Raw genomic sequence first — 21,621 nt, 5'->3', positions numbered from 1 at the left:
ATCTTCTGAGCGGTCCTTGTTGTAAGACGACCTTGTTTCCTGTAAAATGTGGCCGCAGGAAGCGACAACATTTTATGGAACACACTACAATGCCTGAAAATCTGGGGGAATGTGTGTAACAGCAAAAATTCAGTATTATTTCTAAAGTATAAAGAAGAAAAACCGACCAACAATACAATGGAGTTTGAGAAAGTTGAATTACATAAAAGTCAGAGTATTGATAACCTCTTGATGTACGAGTAAGACTTGTGTGTAAATTCAAACATGCCCATTATATTAAAACACATCTGCAGAGCTCTAACTGTCCTGTACGTACCTGTGACAGTGCACTTGCTGGCGTCTCCAGTGGGCAGGGCCCTGATACGGTAGGGTGAATATGGAATCTCATCCCCTCCGTACTTAATGAGGATGGTGTATCTGCCAGTCATGTCCGGCACATAGGACACCAGGTAGGTCCCGTCATGGTTGTCACGTATGTTGGCCTTCTTAGGTTTTCCCTCTGGATCCTGCAGGGAGGTGGTTTACAAAAGTATGAGAACAGGTACTGAAATAATGAGTTTAAATTCAGCTGTGTATCACCTGTGAGCACTCACAGTGATCTGCACTGCCAGCAGTCCCTCGCCCGCGTCTTTGGCATCAATGGTGAACTCAACAGGCAGAGAGGCGGGCACCCCGGTGGTGTTGAGGCCAGGTCCGCTGGCACGCACCTTACTGGCATCGTGGGTGGGCAGCACCTTCACCTTGTAGGGGCTGACAGAGGAAGCCAGAGGAGAGACTGGTTAAAGACAAATGCAAAAACTGAAGAGGGATAAAAAAAAAAAAAACGCTCACATAGTTGAATCATAAATAGAAGCTGAGTGTGTTGCAGTGTTTTGGTGAGCTACCTGCGTGGGATCTCCTCATCAGCATATAATACATTAATGGAATAGGGTCCCTCTCTGGTGGGAACATAGTTGACTGTGTGAGTCTGGTCACCGTTATCCACCACTTCCACAGGCTCCACAACACCTGAACACACACACACACAAACACACACACACAGTTGTGTGCCTCGGTTGTTGCTTAAGATTCTTTTTGTGTGTGACTGTCACAAAACACCAGCTTTAATCCTGAACAGAGACACATCAGAACATACACTTACCTTTTGGTCCTTGTACGCGGACCTGCAGCGGGGCCACTCCGGCTTTGGAGGCGTCCACTGTGAATGCCTGAGGAATGTTGGCTCTGACATTGTTGCTCAGGCCTGGACCCTGGCATTTCACCTTGGTACTGTCCACTGTGTCACTGACTGGCACAGAGAATGGGCTACCTGCACAAACAAAACACCAGAAAGGTTAGGAATTGTGTTTCAAGGTGCCATAGCCATTCATCAAGCTGAGAGAGTTAAGTTTTAGAAACTTAAACCCCTCCTCTGTTATCGTGACTGCTTCTACTGTCTCAAAAATCTGAACAGAAGTGTATTCACAGTCGTCCTGTCCACAGGCAAAGGACAGAGCTTTTAATTTGTAATAAAATATAATCACATTAGTGTTGAACATGAAAACAGTTTCGTAATGTTTTCTGTTTTCTTCGCTTTTCCCACTGTAACAGCTCAGTACCTGTGATGGGCTGTCCTCCATAGGTGATGTTGAGGTTGTATGTGCCAGGCTCGTATGGGATGTACTCCACACTGCAGCTGCCGTCTTTATTATCAGTGCAGGACATCTTGGCCTCTGATGGACCCTCCATTGCTAGGCCAAGACCACCAGTACCTGCTCCTCTGCAGAGGGAATGACGATGGACGTTGAAAATGTGAGCAGGAAGCAACATTCAGTGATTTTTGCAATTTCTCTCTTAAACTCCACGTGTATACTTTGTGTCACTTACCGGGTTTCCACTGTGAACTTGTTGGGCTTGTTGGTGGTGCCGCCTTTCAGGCCAGGACCGTGCACACGAACACGACCCGGATCACAGCCTTCAGTGACGCCAACACGGAATGGGCTCTTAGGCACTGGGGAGCCATCATAGCAAACCTCCACACTGTGCGGGCCTGAAACATACACATGATGAGAGTGTTAAAGTTATGTGTCAGAGGATCCAATAACAAACCTAAAACGTTTGCACACACTGTTACGTTTGAACTCACCCTCCTCATAGGGAGTGTACTCTACGTTGTAGGTTCCGTCTCCACGGTCTGTGATCAGGGCGTCCGTGCGGCTGCCAGATGGGTTGCTGATGAGGGTTTTGATGTGGTCGCCTCCAGTCTGTGTGAGAGCACGGGCATCCACAGTGAAGTCTGTGGTCGCCTCACGGAAAACACCTAAAACACAGGACAGAGAACATACACCATTTTAGAATTCCCTAATTTTTCCAGTTTTATTTGAAATTTTAGGTCACCAAAAACTGACAAATCCTGTAAATGTCAGAGTTGATGACTTACAAACCCTCTGTCTGTACAAAGGCAGTGATGAACAAACTGTTACTACACCCTCTGGTGTTTTATATCTCTGCATTAGAACACTGACAAATAAATACCTGAACTATACTGATCAAAACACCAAATAACATAAAACCACACATAAAGTGTTTCAGTCTTCTGCAGCAGGTTATCTTACCTTTGCCCTCCACTCCTGGTCCAAACACACGGACTCCACTTGCGTCAACTGCAGGCTCGACATTGAGCCGAGCAGGGAAGTTGGGCACATCCTGGCCACCGTAGCGGATGGTGAGAGTGTACGAGCCGGGGTAAAGAGGGATGTAGGTGATGGTGTAGGTCCCGTCTCCGTTGTCTTGGATGTGAACCTCGGCCTCAGTGCCGCTGTCTGAGATGATTTCGATGGTCAGCTCAGCCGGGCCAGCATTGGTACAGTCCACAATGAACTCCCCTGTTTCCCCAACCTTGGCACGCTCCAAGCCTGGGCCAGAGCAGCGTACCTGAGAGGAGAGGTGAGAGGGGTCATTTTTCACGCACACTGCAGATGTGCAGCAGAACCATCAGTAACCATGACTAACCTTGGAGGGGTCTGTGGCAGGGTAGGCTGTGGGGGTGAAGGGTGATCCAGGAATCGGAGCTCCATCGTAGGTCAGTTCAACCTGGTATGGCCCCGCCTCCCGGGGGATGAACTTCACCTGACTGGTCTCTGGGCTCAGACCTGGCTCAACCTGGACCAAGAGATATCAGCAAACACATTATAAACAATAAGTCAGTTCTGAAAGGACCACATATGGTCTTATCCTGGACATAGACACTAAGCTTCTGGAGCCTTTTTTTTTTTCATAAGAAAAATCACGTGCTATACCTTGCTGGCCACTGGCTTCCCTGATGGTCCGGTCACCTTGGCGCCGACCTTGCCCTGACCGCCAGCGCCCTTTGATTTGACAGTCACTTCCTGGTCTTTGCCTACAGTCATTTCTACAGTGACACACAGAGGAAAGACAGAGCTGTAGACCTGAACACACACCAACCCACTGATTCAGCTGGAAAAGTATTATTCTAGATATTATAAAAGTTATGTGGTTGACAGGTGTTTCATACGGGCAGACACAAAATGAAAAAAAAAATGAAAACACATGATAAAATTACTATTGACATAATAAGTTAAACTTCTGAGTTTATAGTTTTCATACTCTGCATCCCAGACAAAATAAAAAAAAATGACAGAAACACCATCCAGCTGGAGTTATTCACTGTATGGTAAACACGGGATGATGCTACATTTGAGGGCTGAAATCAAAAGGTGTGGAGGTGCGTACTGTCTCCGAGGCCTGTGACGTTGATCTTGCTGAGGTCCAGTGTGGGTGCCACGGCAACGTTGAAGGGGCTCTTGGGAATGTGATCTCCACCGTAGGTCACAGCAACTCCCAGAGGACCCTGTGGCAGGAAGGGGAGCAGTAACACAGATGTGATCACACAAATTATTAAGTAGGACGGGGTAGACACAATGACAATGCCTTGACTTGTAACATAAGATGAACTTTATTGATCCCACAGGGGGAAGATGTGTGTGGGCTAGATGTCAAACTTTTCCTTGATTATGTGTAGAGAGACTTTTGGAACAAGCTGTAATAGACTGGATGTTCATCAGAATTGTCTGTATATGTGAGTCCTCCCATCATACCTGCTGCACAGGTGTGTATTTCACAGTGTGTGTGTTGTCATGGTTGTTGATGATTTCAAAGTCCTTGACAGCTTCTCCTTTGATTGGGCCACTGAAGTTGCAGTCCAGGTTCGCCTTTCCTGCTCCTTTGGTGCTCACAGTGAAATGAGTGGGTTTGTTTAATTCAACACCTGAGAGGGACAGAAAGAGAATTCATCCCAATTCATGTGAGTTTGGACCAAAATAATAAATACTAATTAACATGTTTATATTCAACTCCAACAGTTTATAAAATCTATTGTTTTAAGCATCCACTGCCAGTTATGTAATTCTGGAAAATGCAATAAACAGAAAACTAGGTAGTTGGTATGAGCTGTGATCACCACCACAGCTAAACAAAAAAAAAAACAGATCTAAATATAGAAATAAATAAAAATATCCCACACTGAACACCCTACTGAGCAGGTGCTCTTACCACTGCGGCTGAGTCCTGGTCCCTCTGCCTTGACTTTGCTGGCATCATGAGAAGGATCCACTTTGACCCTGATGGGTGTCATTGGAATGGCCTAAACAGCAAACATAAGCAACGCCGTATTCAAACACACAGAACACACTCTACACGCGCACATTCGTAATTCCAACTACGCACGGTTCAAACTCACCTGGTCAGCAAACAGGACCATGATGGTGTAGCTGCCTGCTCCAGGAGGAGTGTACTTGACAGTGAATGTGTCGTTGTCGTTCCTAATGATGTCAAAGTCAATGTCTGCCTCTGCGGGTCCCACCACTCCGGGGGCGCACTTGATTCCTATGCTGATGTCACCTGAGGACAGGAGACAAAAGTCGTCTTAACACACTGATCATTTCAGCTGATGCTCTACAGCCGTCCACTGCAGACATTTTGCCTCTACTGTCTTAACTTAGAAACATCAATTATTGCAGCTTTAAATCCACAGTTGATCTCCTGTCAAAGCTAATCATATGATTTATCAAACATCAGTTATTAGATAAGAATGCTGCCGTTTTTAATGCAGCTTTACCTTGACCAGCCTCTGAGCAGTCCACGGTGAAGTATGTTGGCTCGAAGGCCTTGAGGCCAGTCTTGGCCACCCCAGGTCCTGACACCTTCACCTTGTTTGGATGACAGCCTGCTCCGATATTCATCTGATGGCAAAAAAAAACCAACTGCTAAAGCAACTTTTCTGTGATAAAATATTGAGTAAACGCCATGAACAGTAAGCCGTCTCTGAATGTGTGTCTATGTGTGTGTCCTCACCCTGAATGGGCTGTCAGGTATGTTGACTCCTCCCCAGGAGACCATGACAGTGTGTTTTACAGGTTTGCGTGGGGTGTAGGTACAGGTGTATGTGCCGTTGCCATTATCCTTAACCTGGACATCCACAGGAGAGCCTTCACCGTCCTGTGCAGGTGTGGAAAACCAAAGAGTTAAATAAGACAATACTGATATGGAGTAGATCTACAGTATGAAGATGTATAAAACATGAAGACAGAGATGTCTCAGGAGCAGTAAATGCAGTAAATTTATATGCTGAGACACACAGAGCCTGACCTGAGCCACGATCTTCAGAGGAGCTTTTCCTCCTTGCTTGGCATCGACTGTGAACTCAGTGGGCTTTCCAACAGCCAAACCACTGCTCTGAAGGCCTGGACCATACGCCTTCACCTGGAATGAACACAATCATGCTGCTTTAGGAACACAGTTCTAGATTTGCCACTACCACTAAAAATGATTTAAACATTAAAGGAAATGACTAATAGTTCTAAATTTGACATCTGTTTTGAAGCCGCACGGTATAAATCCCTGGCTGTGTCCACACCTTGTCGGGGTAGAAGTCTTTGCCTGGTGGGTTGACAATCTCAGCCATGAAGGGAGAGTGCTGGATGTCTTCGCTGTTGCAGAGAACATGCACAGCGTACTCTCCAGCCTCTGTGGGCCAGTAGCGCACGTCACAGGATCCATCGCCCTTGTCGTCACATTCGATTTTGGCCTGAGATGGACCTTCCACAGAGAAACCTGAACAGAAAAAAACAAAACAAAACAAACACAGCTTTGAAGAGCTGTCAGTGTCCAACTGAAGGTAATGATCTGGATGCTTACAACACAACACAACACATACTTTCAGGACTGTGTGTTATCTCTGTCATCTCTCTGGCCGACTTACCCAGTGTACCAACGTTGTCTCCAACAGCCTCCACCACAAAGTCAGCAGATTTGCCAACAACACCACCCTCCAGTCCTGGACCCCAGGCCCTCACCTTCTGCTGGCCGGCCTCAGCGCCAATCTTAACCTCAATGGGACTAAACAGAGCAGAGAGTGATCAGTCACGATGAGAAGTTACTGTAGTTCAGTTGTAGTATTTGTTTTTATGTGTGAGTGTGTGTGTACCTGCGGGGGATGTGCTGTCCTCCCCAGGTGATGGTGATGGTATATGTTCCAGGTGTGGTGGGGTAATACTCAAATTCGTACACGCCATCTCCAAGATCTTTCCTTTTACACGGCTCCTCGAGACCCTCTGTGAAGACAGTGACGCACATTAGTACCACAGCGTAGGATAACTCACACAGACAAAGGTATAAGGCTTAAGCCTACATGAACAGACTAGTGTCTGCGGTGTAACTCACTGGGGCCCTTGATGGTGACCTTGAGCTCTCCAGTGCCAGCTCCTTTGGTGTAAACCTTAAAGTCTGCAGTCTCCTTCACCCTCAGGCCCTTTGGTTGCAGACCACGGCCTTTAGCTCTGCAGAGGCTGGGGTTACATGCTGTGGAGAGACGCACCAAATAAAGGAGTGAGAGGAAAACAGACATAGAGACACAGCTCTCAGTATTCTGACTCCAACATTATGACCACGAGAGAGTTCAGCGGTGGTTCCAGTGGGGAGAAAAAGAATGAGGTGTGGGGTGAATGATATAAAACCAAAACAATTTCCATCCGAAAGCTAAATCCATCACAATGAAGGGTTGCTGGAAGGCTTTCTGTGCTTTTCATTTGTCCTTTCCCGCCTCCCCTCCACCCTGCACACCCCTCTGTGCCTCTGACCCATCTATCTTATCCCACAGAGTGAAATCAGAGACCACAATGAAGGAAGTGAGCTTTTATCCCCACACAGGAAGCGGAGTATCCTTCATATCTCCTAATTAAATGTGTATAAAACAGGAGCTGCTGAGTCACAGTTGAACGCCCTGCAGGAAGCAAAGGAAACCCCACAGGAACAGAGCCTATTGACAGGGGCACAAGATATTTTCCAGGGAGTGGACTCTACTTGGCACTCAAGAAAAAAGGATACAGTGATATTTTATTATATTGAAATAAAAAATATGTTTTAAAAATTTGATGTCAGCGGGTCATTTGTGCAGGTGTGGTATTTGTATTTGTATTAATAACAAGGTTTATTTGCCAGATTAAGCAAAAAATATATATAATCAACCCAAAGTGTGCTCTTATTAATGGCATATTCATGATATATGAAGCATTTTTGAAGGATTTATTCCCCATAAATAAAGCCATTAGCTGTAGCTTATAAGGGAGTCGTATTAGAAAGTGGTACAGAAATATACCACTGCTCCAGTGTTTCCTATTTCTTGTTTATTAAGCATTCAGTGCTTTTTATAACAAGTTGTCTGGGTTGGACACACCCAATGACCCAATGCAGTTTAAAGGTTGTGTTATCTCTCAGAGTAGGAACGCTAATTACAGTCCTATCACATAATTTATCTGTTATTTCAATTCCAAAAACACATGACTCAGAAGCTTTATTTTAAACAATGCTGATCATGCAACACAAATACAGTTCTTTGTGAACTGTCACCACTAGTGTGTGGTGAAGGAATGAGGCATCCATTTCCTGGGTAAACACAAAGTGCAGCTTAATGGTGGTGATCTTCAAATCTAAATGTGAGCATATAGTGGTGACTCTCTTAGGAATGTCTTTCCTCATGGATGTGATGAACAATCCTAATAAGGAGACAGAGTACTGGGGATGCTTGAGTCATATTGAGTTTAGAGCAGATGACACACACAAAACCCACATATAAAGTCAGTCTACTCAGTGAAATTAGTCACAAGTAAAGACATGCAAGTCCACAAAAACACATACAGAGCAAAGCATAATGCAGTCATATATCTACACACACACACTCGTACACACACACAGCTGACCCACTCATGCATGCCATCGCACACACAAGCACACGCACAGTGGGTACCCAAGAGAGATCCCAGGAAACAGGAAATGACAGCAGAAGGAAGAGGCCGTTCCAGAGAGAGGACAGATACCACCAGGCCTCTATCAAAGAGAAGAAGGGAAGGAGGGAGGGGAAGAGAAAGGACACGACATCCAGTACAGTGGCAGGAAGAGACAGCAAAGAATCAGACACGACTGAAGGAAAAAAAAGCAGCAGAGTTAGCAAATATTTCAGGTTTAACTACTCTGAGTGGACTTTGTTTTAACTGACAGTCACTGAGGCTCAGATCTTGAACATTTAGTAGCAACATCCTACACAGGATGACTCATACACGTTTTCTCAGTAATACTAGGGATAACAGGACTAGTAGCTGTAACTCTTACCCTCTCCCACGTTGACTGTGAAGGGACTCTTGCTGATCTGACCACCAGCAAACGTGACATAGATGGTGTGCTGGCCCTCCTGGGTGGGCTTGTATGTGCAGCGGTAGCTGCTGTTGCCCTTGTCCTCGATGTTGCAAGACACTGTGTTCTTCTTGCCAGCAGGGTCCATGATCATCACCTCCACCTCTCCAACACCAGCACCTGAGAGACACGGGAAGGCAATGAGGGGATACAAAGACAGGACAAAGTGCTGGAACACCAGTTTCTAATCTGACGACTGTGAAGAAGCCAAGCTTCTCTGACGCCGTCCGTGTTATTACCTGCTGTGTAGACGTCAAAGTAGGTGGCCTTGTTGGCGATGTTTCCTGAGGGCTCGAGGCCTGGTCCCTGGGCTGTGGCCTTGCTGGAGTCTCCCTGAGCCATGCCGATCTCCACCTCAAAGGGGCTCTTAGAGATGTGCTGCCCTGCGAACAGCACTGTCACCTACAAAGCATAAAAGAGACTTTGAAAATTGTGTCTCAAACCCTTAGGTCTCAGTTACAGAGTAAACAGGGGGTATACAGGTCTTGAAAAGTCTCAAAAAGCATTCAATTCAGTTTCCTCTAAAAGTCTTAAATGTGTGTAAACTCAGTTATAAGATGTTTTTGTATCTGATTGTGGGCTGCTAGGTGATTTACACCTGTACACTACAAACGGGATTACTGTGACAGAGGATTGTTATTTTGAATTGATTAATCCAGCTATACATTTTATGTTGCTTGTCCAGGTCCATCACTACAGTAGTTAAAAATAAACTCTTAGCTTACCTTGTGCATGCCTGTGACTTTAGGGATGTAGAAGACAGAGTAGGTGCGGTTCTTATCGTTGTTGGCTGTAACTTTAGCCTGGAGGAAATGTTTGAAAAGTTAACAAAACAACTGTAAGATATAATGACCACAAATTTAAAAGACAGTGTCTCATAAGGACCAAACACCCTAAAATTAGCAGTGTCTCACCTCCTCTCTGTGTCCGGCAGGGTCCTCCACGTAAACCAGCACCTCTCCCATTCCTGCACTGATGGTCTCCACAGTGAACACAGCTTTCTTCATCACAACATTACCTATGGGCTCGATACCTGCAGAGAGGAGAGGCGGCAGGAAAGAGGGGACAGTACATTAAAAGTGTCCTGTGTATTTAGCATACATGATCCTGAACTGACACAGGAAAGCCTGTGGGTACTTAGTTCATGTCATTTAACATCTGTGTCAAATGTAAGGCAGTCTCCAGAGGAATCTACAGTAAATGGATGAGCCACAATTGCCAGAGTCCAACCTCTTGGACTAGCTCACAGTTTTTGGGTCCATGACTGTAAACATGTAAATCCTCCCTGCTCTAAACGGATCCAGCTGCTCCGCTCAGTACAAGTTCATTTGTTTCCTTGTTGAAGTCTACCTGCAGATGTGCATGTATGTGTGTGTGTGTGTGTGTGTGTGTATACCTGGTCCATAGGCGCGGGCCTTCTTGGGGTTGAGTTTGGGTCGGAGAGGTGCACCAGGCTTCAGTTTAGCCTTGGGGAACTGGGACAGGTAGGTCATGACTGAATGTTCGTCCACATTGGGGTCAACGATCTCTTCAGGGGTTATCACCTAAGAGACAAAGACAAGAAAAAAAGGTTTCCAAATGAAAGGGCAGTTTTTTCCTTGTTAGAATATTTGCTAATGAAAGAGAAGAACGGATACAGCTGTAACAGCCTGAAGCAGTGATTGATTAGTTGCCATGGAGATGTTTATTCACAAAGATCAAGTGGGCCGTGTTGTGATTCAGTGATCATACCATATTTACCAACCTCCACCTCAGCTCAAAAGTACCTGTGGTTAACTCACACGCAAAGCAGCCGGCACCAACTCAGACGCACACTTTCATTGTCTGATTTTACAACCCACAAAGACAGCAGGGGAAGGGACAATGCCAGTTTTTTAGCAGAAGCAGAGCTGAAGGCGGAAACAGCGGGAACCACAGAGCCAACTGTTAGCACGCTATGCTGTGCCAGCTGCCAGCACAATGCCAATCATGCCAACACAACACTGTCAGATATTCACCAGAGAAACACAACCCAAGAACCAGCACAGTGCAAAGCTGAAAGGTGTACTGCACAAGGACTGATGAGGTCCGGTGGTGAAGGACAGCACAGCGTGCACGCCTTTGAAGATCAGTGGTTGTAGCATTTTCTCTTTAACAGTGAAGCAGTAACATTAGTCATTACCACACCTAGTGGAGACATGTGGACAAATGAAGAGCTCTGCTCTTGTTTTCTTCCTTCAAGATTACAGACACTGACAAAGTCACATATATAAAAATAAAAAAAGTCACTGGTTGTTATTTACGCTGTGTTTGCTAACGAGCAGGCCACTCGCCAGCTTGTGACTGTTAGCACGGTGACTCATGAGAAGTGTTGTGGACAATGTTGTGCAATTTGTTCACTTCCAGTGGGCCTTCACCATCAACAGTAGCATAAATAATAAAATGATAAAGTCTGATTACTGAACTGAGATGACAAGACATACAACGGATGACAAACAAGTAAGGCTCAGGCAGCATTCCCCTGTGTATTGCTTATGAATTTGACTCTGAAAAAATCTTCTGGGTCCACTGTAATTGTATTTATTTTACCTGTGGGATGCCCAGCCAGTCATCAGCTTGCTGCATGGCCTCACGGGCGTTGTCCACTGGTTTAGTCTGATCCCACTGGTCCCAGTCAGGACACAGACCTGCAGGAAAAAAGGGGGGGAAGTTGGATTTACTACAGGAAGATGTAGAACATTAACTCATCACTGAATGTATTTAAGTAGAAACATGTCATGACAATATATAGAGATGTATGATGCCAATAGGCCAGTCTCTTATGTCAATTAAAACTTATAAATTGTATTTAAGGCTGGCAATAAACAGTTTTTGTTAGTTTTCCATTTGCACTATAACAACATTACCAATATTATCATACAATTAACACTTTGTAGATGTCAGCTATGGCAAATCATGAAACATATTCACACTAAAAGTCACAGTATGATAATATTCTGTTAATCACAATCTTATACTTTGTCTTGCTAAGTGAATGCATGAGAGGGAGCATCAGGAACTAAATATAAAACACTAAAACAGCATTTCTGTTGGATTAAGGGACATTTAGTGAATTCACTACACAAGAAACTGAGAGCGTCTTCTGTTCCAGCCAATCTGTCTCATTACTGCCAACATGTTGACTCCAAAGTTACAGCCTTGATGACATCCAGCAGATAAGGGGAGAATGCAAAACATGGCTAATCTGTGTATGAAGGTGAATTTGCGGCTGTAATTAGGTGTGGGGCCATGTATGTGTCTCTGTGGCTCCTCAAGATGTCTGCCCTTGAAATCATCCATTGAGTGTTATGATATTAACTCATTGCCATACAAGCAAATCCTGGTACTGTGTCTGTGTCAGCAGTCATTTCTTTGTTGATAACTGACTCTCAGGTCTGTGGGTTGTTATTTTTGGACACTGCAGGGGAATCTTTTGCTGGAGGGATGTAAAAGCTTTTGTTGAATCCTTATCTCTGGCTCAAGGCTGTTTGGTGATCCACAGGTATGCCAAACATCCTGAGTATGTAAACAGAAACCTCCTTTATTCCTCACTTTCCTTCACCTACATCTCTCCTCCCCTCTGTCTCCTCTTCTCCCACCCTGCCCCTCCCCTCTCCCTACTTTCCTAAGTGAACAGGGCTGTAATGGGAAGGCTCAGTGCTCCCCTTCCTCTCCACTCTGTTCAGCTCATCATCACCTCTGCTCTCAGTTTTTTCTCTTGCACAGATGTGAATTACGCACTTCGCTTTCCCTGACCTGACCTCAGATCTGCGGCTGTCAGTCTCTTGTATGCAGACAGTTACGATGCCAAAAGACATAACACTCCTCATCAGAAACGAATAACATTCCCATCAGCCTCAGCTGCGCTTTGTGTTTATTGGTGCTAACTGGAAAATGTTAACATGCTAGCATGCTAATGTTCAATAGTGTCTACGAACAGCCTCAAAGCGGCACTAGCATGACTGTAGACTGTTAGTTTAAATTCTAACTAACACCTAAGATGTAAAAGAATTCAAATACTGTATACATCTTAGAAATTCAAACATAATCTCCTAGGAAAGCTATGGGCCTGTGTTTGAGGTGACCCTGTCTGAGCTCCTATCCTCCAGAGATGAATGTTTCTAGTAATTAGAACTTGGCTGGTGTTAACTTCAGTCCCTGGCTGTGGGGGATACACATGCTCACCGCACACACCCACACATTCTAGTTCCTCACCTCCACTGACCCCTGAAACACACAAACACATCCCCACCCTCAACACATACACACAAATCCTTCTGCAAGACCACAAAAATGTACCCAAACGAGGTACTTCATTTGTCAAGAACGTGGTACCCGAGAACACGGATCTCGTTCATTGGTGCACCATTTGCACACACACGTTTCTTCTATTTCACATGGAGTCTGGAAAGATAACGGGTAGCTGACCTCTCTCGTTGTTAGCTCAAGACCAAACATGGACAAGCTAACCAAACACCAGGCGGGTCGTATCAGACATTAAGGGTTACAGTTGAAACCCAGCGCTTGTTTTGGTAATATCATTGGTATCAATAGCTTTAATAGTAACACTAGATTCACAGTTTTCTTTCCCGTTTCCTCTATTTTAAAATATTCAATGTAATTGTCTGAGAAAACGGAAATATGAATCTACTGTGTGTTCAACAAATGACACTGTGATCTTTTGCAATCTATTTAGGTAGAGTTAACGTGTTCTTGCCCTAGAACATGGCCACAACTCACACACACACACACTTCGCCTCACCTGGAGCACAGCTGTCAACCAGGGCACCCAGGGCTCGGCCGGTCTGCCAGTCTCTGTTGAAATTGGTGATCGGCAGCTCAGGCAGTTTGTTCTGGATCCATCCCAGCAGCCTCTGCTTGGGTGTCTTCTGCTTGCCATCATCTGCCTCCTCCTCCTCATCCCACATGGGCATGGAGATGGAGTAGTGCAGGATCAAGGTCCAGATCAGACCCAGGATCAGCTTCAGATTCCCATCCACAATGGCTTTAGAGTCTGGAGTCAAGAGGAAGAGAGAGGAGGCAGATTTGAAGTCATGTTACCATGCTAAAACATTCATACCAACCTGAAAAACTGCAATCCAAATCCCAGAGGACAGACAGATCCTTCTTATTTAGAAGTGTTCAATATAATAGTGTACAATGAAAAGAAAGGAGGCTGATTTTGTTTTATATGCATCAAAAAGGGGGAAGGTAATTTGAAAATTTTAGACGTGGCTCTCCTTCAACATACAGTCAGGTCAAAATGACTACAAACAATTCAGAGAGGTGAAAACACTGCATGAGAAACAGTTGACTAGAGGTCTTGCTCTTGTTTGATCAGTGAGCTTCTATTTAATCCTCAGCATTTCAGAAGTGAGAATATATAAAGATCTGTGCTTCAAATTTCCCTCAGGACTGCTGCTGTTATCTGCTGTTTTATGTATGTCTTAGGAGGGCAATGCACACCCAGAACTCGTCGACCATGCTGTGATCTGGGGAGAGATAGCGGGAGTTTATGTTGACTTCCCACATGGTACTTCATGGCCTGCATTATGGCCTTTTGTACAGATTTCAATCTGGCTTCACACCACTGAAAGTTTTTAAAAGCTTTTTATTTGACATGTTGAAATGACATTTAAGAATGCTCATCACAGCTACGCAGACGACACCATGATTTACTCTCAACAATGACTATGCTCCCTCTGATTCACTATGCCAGTGCAATTCAACTTACTATATTTACAAAGAATGCTGCCTTTCGTTTAGTGTCTCAACTTCATTAATACACCTTCTATCAAAGACATGACAATTTAAAAATGAGTCAAACTTTCCTCCTCGGAAAATCGAGGTAATCAGAGGAGGGACATGAATTGTGAAAGAAAAAGTACCATGATGAGTGTACAGGGAGTTTCCTGGATATATAAATATCCACATGGCAACAGCTGAACAGAAATATGAACAGCTTCATTACAAAATGTAAAATATGCATGTGCTACCTGTTGTTATTTTAATACAGCTACCATCCTCCACAAAAATGTTAGTATTTTCTTAAATTACCATTAATTGTGTTGTGGAAAAAGGTTTTGGATAATTTACACATTTAAACAGATTTAAACTAAGTGTATTCCAGCGATTCACACTGCAACAGAATGAAGCTACAGCATGTCTAGAAATATGTTTGGTTGTTCTAAACTGCACCTTGTCTGTGTTCAGACAGAACCACATGCACCACTGCAAGCAGAGGAGAAAGTGATGCAACCAGAAGCTAGCCTGGGCATGAGGAAGATAACCCCCCACACCCACACACCCACCCACACACCACCCAACATAAACACTACAGTCTGCACACACATGTTGCACAAGAAGCAGTTGATCAGGAGAGATGATTGCTCAGGTCCAGCCTTGAGGAAAGGGTGGAGCAGTGTGTTTGTGTGTCTCTTAGCGGATGGTGATTAGAACATAGTTAAGGAGGAAAAATGGGTTTAAAGTTCTGGCTCTTGTCAGGATCTGAGGTTCTGGTGGCTGTAAAGGGTGTGCAGAGGGGGCCCTCTGTGGTGTGACTGTTTGGATCTGTTAATAAAAAGAGATGTGTGTGAATCCCACTTCTGACAGCAGCTGTGTCCAGAGAGCAGTTTCTATGTGATGTTGGATTTTTCAACCCTCTGATCAGTCGCTGATAAAGGCTGCAGAACGAATAAAAACACAGAGAACGTGGCTAAAAAAAAAAAACCCCAACATAAACATGTTTGAACAGGAGAGCTTTAGGCTATTCTGATTCCAGTGCTACTCACATCCTTGTCAGCTTAATTTGTTTTGTTATTGTTGTCTAGACTGGAATAATTGTTGGTAACAGCAGCTCAACCTCAATAACAATGAGGTCCTGAATGGTTCTTTCTTTTTTTTTTTTTCTTAGATATTTTTGCATATGAGTGCTCGGGCTGTGGTTGGGGGCTAGGGCTACTGAAAAGGCTGAATATTAAATGCCTGTAGAAGGAGGGGCTGAAAGCTGTTTGGCCAAGAGCTGCAGCAAGAGTTTGCGGATGGGGTCAGGAGGGATGGGGGTCTAAACCAAAAGGGGGTGGAGGAATTTGATGTCTGATGAAGATGTGGAGCAGAACAGCAAACCAGTCAGGAAATGATGGCTGTTAAAGACATGAAAAAACAGAAGCAAATCCAATGCACAGAAACACATGCACACTTTACATCAGATAGAAATGAAAGCAGTTCTTTGCCTACATGCAGAAGTACATCTGGGACATCTCCCCATCTATCTCAGCTGGCTGCCTGTCTGAATTCGCTTTCCAACAGAGAGATGTGCTCACAAGCTGCCAGCCCTGCTGTACATGACATGTCAGCTGCTCCTCGTGGAAAAATACACTCTGCATAGTGATAAAAAGGAGCGAGGTCAGGCAAAAGGCCTGTTTGGATGACCCATCACCATGGGAACTTGGAGAGAGCTGGATCGTTATAGCAACAGAGTGGCAACTCAGACAGCTCAGGAATGATAGCAAAGAAAAAGAAGAGGTAAACCAAGACTGTGAAGGAGAGACAGAAAGCAGCACAGAGGGGGGAACAAAAGAGAGAAATGTTGCCTGAAGACAGTGATAAATCTGCCTGACAGCTATAAATTGTCATTTGTGCTGATAGGAGAGAGTGAATTGTATGTGTGTGTGTGTGTATCACAGGTTGGTGCTTGCATCAGGAATGCAGATTGGCTGAAGCAGGGGTGTGTCACATGGCAGCCTGTCAGCCGCCGCACCACAGGACAGGACCACAACATTACCAGAGAAAGTACAGTAGTAGTTAAAGGCCAGAGTGTTCAACTAATGATTATTTATTGATTGTTACAGTTAACTGAATAATCATTTGTCTACAGTGAAAAACTGCCATTACAAGTTTTAATCTTCTTTCATTTTCAGTGTCAAAACAACACCCTGTCTCCGCCTGAACAATATCCTGTAAACAGAGCAGCTGATGAGAACTTTTACACAGGCCATTTCTGTACCTTACTTCAGGTCAACACTAATCAGAGCTGTCCAGTACAGAGCATCGTTTCAGGTCTGGGCAGCAGACAGGCCTGTCCTCCTCCTCCTCCCGGGTATTGTTAGGACATAAATTGGCTCACAGTGTCTGATAATGTGTGGTTATGTGTTGTTCTTTGATTCATGTCTCTCACACACAAAGCCACTAAACATGCGAGGAATCTGCCAGCATTCCCGGCAGACCACAGCGCACCAAGCCTGACGGAGCCCATATACGGACACAGGCTGCAGCAGACTCCCCCTCTGCTGACTCATACCCCCCACCCCACCTTTGTATTAGTGTGTGTGTGTGTGAGAGAGAGAGAGAAAGTGTAGAGGCTAGTGTATGGACACTGTGCGTGTCTGTTTCTGTTGATGCTCCTTTTGCCCCCAAAACTCCCATGACTCATCGGTTTGGCTCGTTGCTGCAATACCCTCCCCCTGCCCCCCAGTGACACAGCTATGACATCACCCCAACCCCTGCCCCACAGCCTGACCTGCTCCCAGCCTCCTGAGGAGGGAGAGGGAGGGGGGGGGGGGCCAACAGGGAAGACCAACAAGAGGGGGAACTGCAACATCTGGAGCAGATTAGTCCTGAGATCTTGTAAGGAGAAGGACGAAGCAGCACGGCAGGTCTGGATAGTCTCTGTCTTACCTGTCGATCGCTCATAGGATCTTCCTATTTAATCATACATGATATATAAAAAAACAACTGCAGGACTGTCAGGCCTCGGCCACACCGCTTACATCACCTGTATGTGATGGTCGCACAGCCTCTTACTTTTCATTTTGGTGCCCATGTTAAACATGTTAGAGCAGCCACACAAGCTGCGTGAGACATGAATCAGAGGCTCGAGCCTCACTGCTGCAGCACAGAGCCTGTTTTTCATGTGTAACTTCCGCAGTTCTCAGTAAGAATACAGCGAAAAGATCTGCTGATAGTCATACTGACATCACAACATAAACACAAACATAAAACTGACACTGTAAAGTTAAAGTGTCCAGGCTCCATCTGAATATGAAACAAATATATATTTTTACCATTTTAGCAACTGCATGTTATTAAAGAAGAAAGTGGAGGCTACATCTGTACTATAGCAGAAAACCAATGTAAGCTATAATTATGGCTACAACTCTTCACTTTTCGGGCCGCTCATCAGCGATGGGTGATCATTGTTACTGATGACCATTACCAAAGGCAAACTCAGTGTAAAAAGACAGGGCTGTGTGGACACACACATGTGTGCGAGCTGCAGCAGTTCAGTGAGGTGGCCGTCACACACAGGTGAGGTTGTGGCCCAAATGTCAGGAGAATGAATTTAATATTTCTGCAGATAAAGCATGTCTGTGTTTCATTCAGTTGTCAATTCACAAATATACCATCATTTTAATGGGAGTTTAGGCCCACTCACACCGGCTAAGTTTGGTGGTGTAGTAACTGCTTGCAGGGCTAGTTGGTGTGACTACGGGTAGCTGGTTGAGGTGACTGCTGGCCGCCAGGAAAATTACTAACATCCCTCTCCCTCATCAGACATTAACAAGCCTAGTCCCTAAGTTCACAGACTGCCTTTACTCTGTGTGCTCTAGAAGGAGACTGATAAATCGGCTGTGCAGTTATGTTGGTTATCGCAAATATATTATCGGCGTATATGTCGGCCAATAAGTAACAAGAAACTGCCAAGCATAAATGCAAACATATGTCTGAAGTAATACAGAGACATTAGTCTGTCCACCAGAGAGCCTTAACAGGGTTATTTTTCAAATGTAAAGCATCTGGGTCAGCACATATATTGGTCACAATTCCAAAAACCTAAAATGTTTGTTCATATTATACGATTTTTTAAAAAAATATATCAATATTGTTTCAAAATTCACAAATTAATTGGTCTGGATGTTTTGTATTAAAAGTACATAACTATATTGATGACATATTTTAAAACAATAGCGAGTATAATGACAAATTTCTTGAAGTTAGTGCATTTTCATTTCAGTAACTGGAACAAACCACATTAAATTAAGCCTTGGGATAAACTCTACTGCTGATTACAGCTGTGTTGAGCTAACTAGCAATTATAATGGAATTAATTTTAAAGTCGTTTACCCAACCATTATCATTAGACACACACACACACACACACACACACACACACACACACACACACACACACACACACACAGAACAAGTCATGTCTGGAAAAAGCCAGAGAGGTTGGAATGACCAAAACCCAGTCAGACAGAACACAGTGAGGAAATGTCACACATTCCACACTGCCCTTATCTCTCAAACACACACACACACACACACACACACACACACACACACACACACACACACACACACACACACACACACACATACAATCACACATATGTTTAATATAGCAGCCAGTACACTGTCTGCCACAGTATTATGTTCTTGAAATAAAAATAAAGATGAACTATAGGACATGAAACTTAAGTAAAACCCAAATATGAAAACAAACAGACTCCTAAAAACGTCACAACTGTGACATGAACTCAGCTTGTAGCCTCAAACATTCAAAAAGCTGAAAATCTTTGACCTGGAGCTCCCTCTTGTTTCCCTCCCACCTCTCCTCCCTCCCTCTTCTAACTCCATGCAACAAGCCACACTGGAGCTACTATACTTCCTCCTCTTCCTTTCTACTCCTTCCAGTCATCCTCCCTCCCTCCCTCCGCTGGAAAAAAAGTTCCTCCTGGTTTTTTAGCCTTAAAAGGGCAGAAGCAAACTGGATCTTGGCAGCCCTCCCATTCCCTGGGCTCTGGTTACAGACAGAGGGAGGAGGGAGGACAGGACAGGAGAAGGGAAGTGAGGCAGAGGGGGTGGAGGGCCAAGAAAGAAAAGAGAAAAAGGCAGGGAAAAGTGCTGTGTGGGACAATTTTAAGGCTTGCACTGAGAACAGCACCCGCTAAGCATGGGCTGAGGTATGTTCATTTGAGAGAGGAGACCAGATAGGCTGACAGAGAACAACGTCTGAAGGTGATGGGGAAGGAAAGAAAAATGAAAATCATGAGGAGAGCAGGGAGCGGTGAGTGGGGACAGGCTAAGACAGAGGCTGAGGAACTGAGTGGAGGACATAGACACATGATAAATGAGGAGGTTTAATAAATACCATGCAGCTTTGATCAACTGTTTCCTGGAAACATCTGAGAGCTATGATCACTCGTAAGGGCAGAGTCTGGGTTTCCAAGTAATTGATAGTTCTTGGCTTGGCAAAAATGATTCAGGTCTGGAAAAGTAGATCCCCTCCAGGAGTGTTTCTGGCACGGGGACCCAGGCTGTATCTGTGTGTGGGTAAAGTCTTGTAACACAATCACAGTATACAAAGCACACAGCAAAATTCAAACAACAGCCATCATCCAGTGCTGTTCTCTTGGTTTATTTTAAATATATATAAAAAAAGAATGTTATTAAATCACAGGATAGTGTCGTCACAGTTTATATGCAAGGGGTCGAATTATTTAAATATCTCACTTAACACCTGCAGATTTTTGTGAGTAAGTTCAGGAATATGTCGCTTTATGTCTGTTTGTTCAGTCTGAACATGAGGAATGGGGTGCTGTGGGCATGTTTCCAACTCTGATGTAATGCAATAGCCCGAATACCACTGTGCTGAATGCGAACACGCACTCTACTAATCCTCAGTGTCCACTTGACCAGTCCCCTTTCGCCTGTGCAGCCAGGAAGCTACGCTAATGATAATGAGCTGGCAGGAAGTGATCCATTTTGACCTAACGGGGTGGCTAAACGCTCCGTTATCTCACTCTCTGGCCAACATTCCCTTCCACCCGACACCACCACCACCACAGTCGCTCTCTCTCGCTTCTGTCTCGTTTCTGAAATTGGAAGATTACATTTAACGCTGTGTGACATCCCTAACACGAGCAGGCTCTTAGCGAACAAACCAATTAGATTTCCCAATGGGTCTATGTAGTGCTCTCTCATTATGTGACGCCTGACGATGCAGTTGTGAGAGCCTCGGGAAGTTGCCTCAGCATTACTGCTGTAATTACTCAGGGACATTCAGTTTAAACCTGCATTAAGTCATGTTTCAGACACTTAGGGACAGAAAAGCCAACAATCACCTTATGTAGGTGATATGGTGAACTTGTTAGAGAACAATAGTTTATTTACCTTTATTTATCTCCTGAGGAAAAGTGAGGAACATTAGCATTCATTAACAGTCATGTTTCTAGCAACGTGATGACTGTGTGAACTCTGTTTTGGTCTGCACCAACTCCTGAGACTGCAAAAAGCTCCACCAGCTGGTCTCTAACTGTGTCTGTCTGCTGTTTGGTGCTGAGAAGGTTGTGTACAGTGAACAGCTGCCTACTGCTGGAAAAACCACTGATAAGATATAAGCTATGAGAGTGAACTAATACATTATATCAGGCTAAAGATCCCTCAGCTTAGGTACAAAGATGCAGAAGCAGCTTTAATGACAGCTTCCTTAGAACTGGGATCTGTGCAGAATGTAATTCACTGAACAGTCAGTTATTTATGTCTTTATTTTATCTGCAAACTGTCTCTTCATTGATTTTCTAAGTGGATTTACTCACAATATACAGTACATGTAGATATTGTGATATAAAAGTACACGTCTCTCTGTGTTAGAATGTTTAATACAAAAACACATGCAACTGAAAATCATGTCCATGTGGACATGTTAAGATCCACTGAGAGAGAAGCCAGACACACTCATCTCATCAGGTGTCCTCTGTCTGTCCGTCCCCATCTAACAAACTAAGGTAAGTCGACGCAAGTAGACACAAAGACGATGCCATTAAATGTCTTTGTTTGTTCGACCAACAGAATATT

General features: G+C 44.4%; 1 protein-coding gene across 3 annotated transcripts in view; it reads right to left on the bottom strand.

Moving 5' to 3' along the window:
* flna (filamin A, alpha (actin binding protein 280)) overlaps positions 1–21,621 on the bottom strand; it is a 43,718-nt gene that overhangs the window by 11,184 nt on the left and 10,913 nt on the right. For all 3 annotated transcript variants that reach the window (XM_041061139.1, XM_041061155.1, XM_041061146.1), the window contains exons 3-30: positions 13,526–13,777; positions 11,314–11,411; positions 10,142–10,289; positions 9,660–9,778; positions 9,471–9,548; positions 8,985–9,147; positions 8,665–8,865; positions 6,721–6,858; positions 6,485–6,611; positions 6,260–6,396; positions 5,915–6,111; positions 5,647–5,760; positions 5,353–5,496; positions 5,117–5,240; positions 4,739–4,899; positions 4,552–4,642; positions 4,098–4,267; positions 3,733–3,850; positions 3,279–3,391; positions 2,992–3,141; positions 2,595–2,913; positions 2,126–2,299; positions 1,867–2,029; positions 1,599–1,759; positions 1,142–1,309; positions 885–1,008; positions 594–750; positions 317–506 (exon numbers count right to left, since the gene is read on the bottom strand). In XM_041061139.1, coding sequence (XP_040917073.1) covers positions 317–506; positions 594–750; positions 885–1,008; positions 1,142–1,309; positions 1,599–1,759; positions 1,867–2,029; positions 2,126–2,299; positions 2,595–2,913; positions 2,992–3,141; positions 3,279–3,391; positions 3,733–3,850; positions 4,098–4,267; positions 4,552–4,642; positions 4,739–4,899; positions 5,117–5,240; positions 5,353–5,496; positions 5,647–5,760; positions 5,915–6,111; positions 6,260–6,396; positions 6,485–6,611; positions 6,721–6,858; positions 8,665–8,865; positions 8,985–9,147; positions 9,471–9,548; positions 9,660–9,778; positions 10,142–10,289; positions 11,314–11,411; positions 13,526–13,777 — 4,299 coding nt within the window. The remainder of the gene's footprint in view (positions 1–316; positions 507–593; positions 751–884; positions 1,009–1,141; positions 1,310–1,598; positions 1,760–1,866; positions 2,030–2,125; positions 2,300–2,594; positions 2,914–2,991; positions 3,142–3,278; positions 3,392–3,732; positions 3,851–4,097; positions 4,268–4,551; positions 4,643–4,738; positions 4,900–5,116; positions 5,241–5,352; positions 5,497–5,646; positions 5,761–5,914; positions 6,112–6,259; positions 6,397–6,484; positions 6,612–6,720; positions 6,859–8,664; positions 8,866–8,984; positions 9,148–9,470; positions 9,549–9,659; positions 9,779–10,141; positions 10,290–11,313; positions 11,412–13,525; positions 13,778–21,621) is intronic.

The sequence above is a fragment of the Toxotes jaculatrix genome, chromosome 2 (genome assembly GCF_017976425.1).
Source record: "Toxotes jaculatrix isolate fToxJac2 chromosome 2, fToxJac2.pri, whole genome shotgun sequence".
In the NCBI taxonomy this organism is placed as follows: Eukaryota; Metazoa; Chordata; class Actinopteri; family Toxotidae; genus Toxotes; species Toxotes jaculatrix.
The sequence above is the reverse complement of the archived record's forward strand: the minus strand, read 5'-3'. Positions and strand labels throughout refer to the sequence as shown.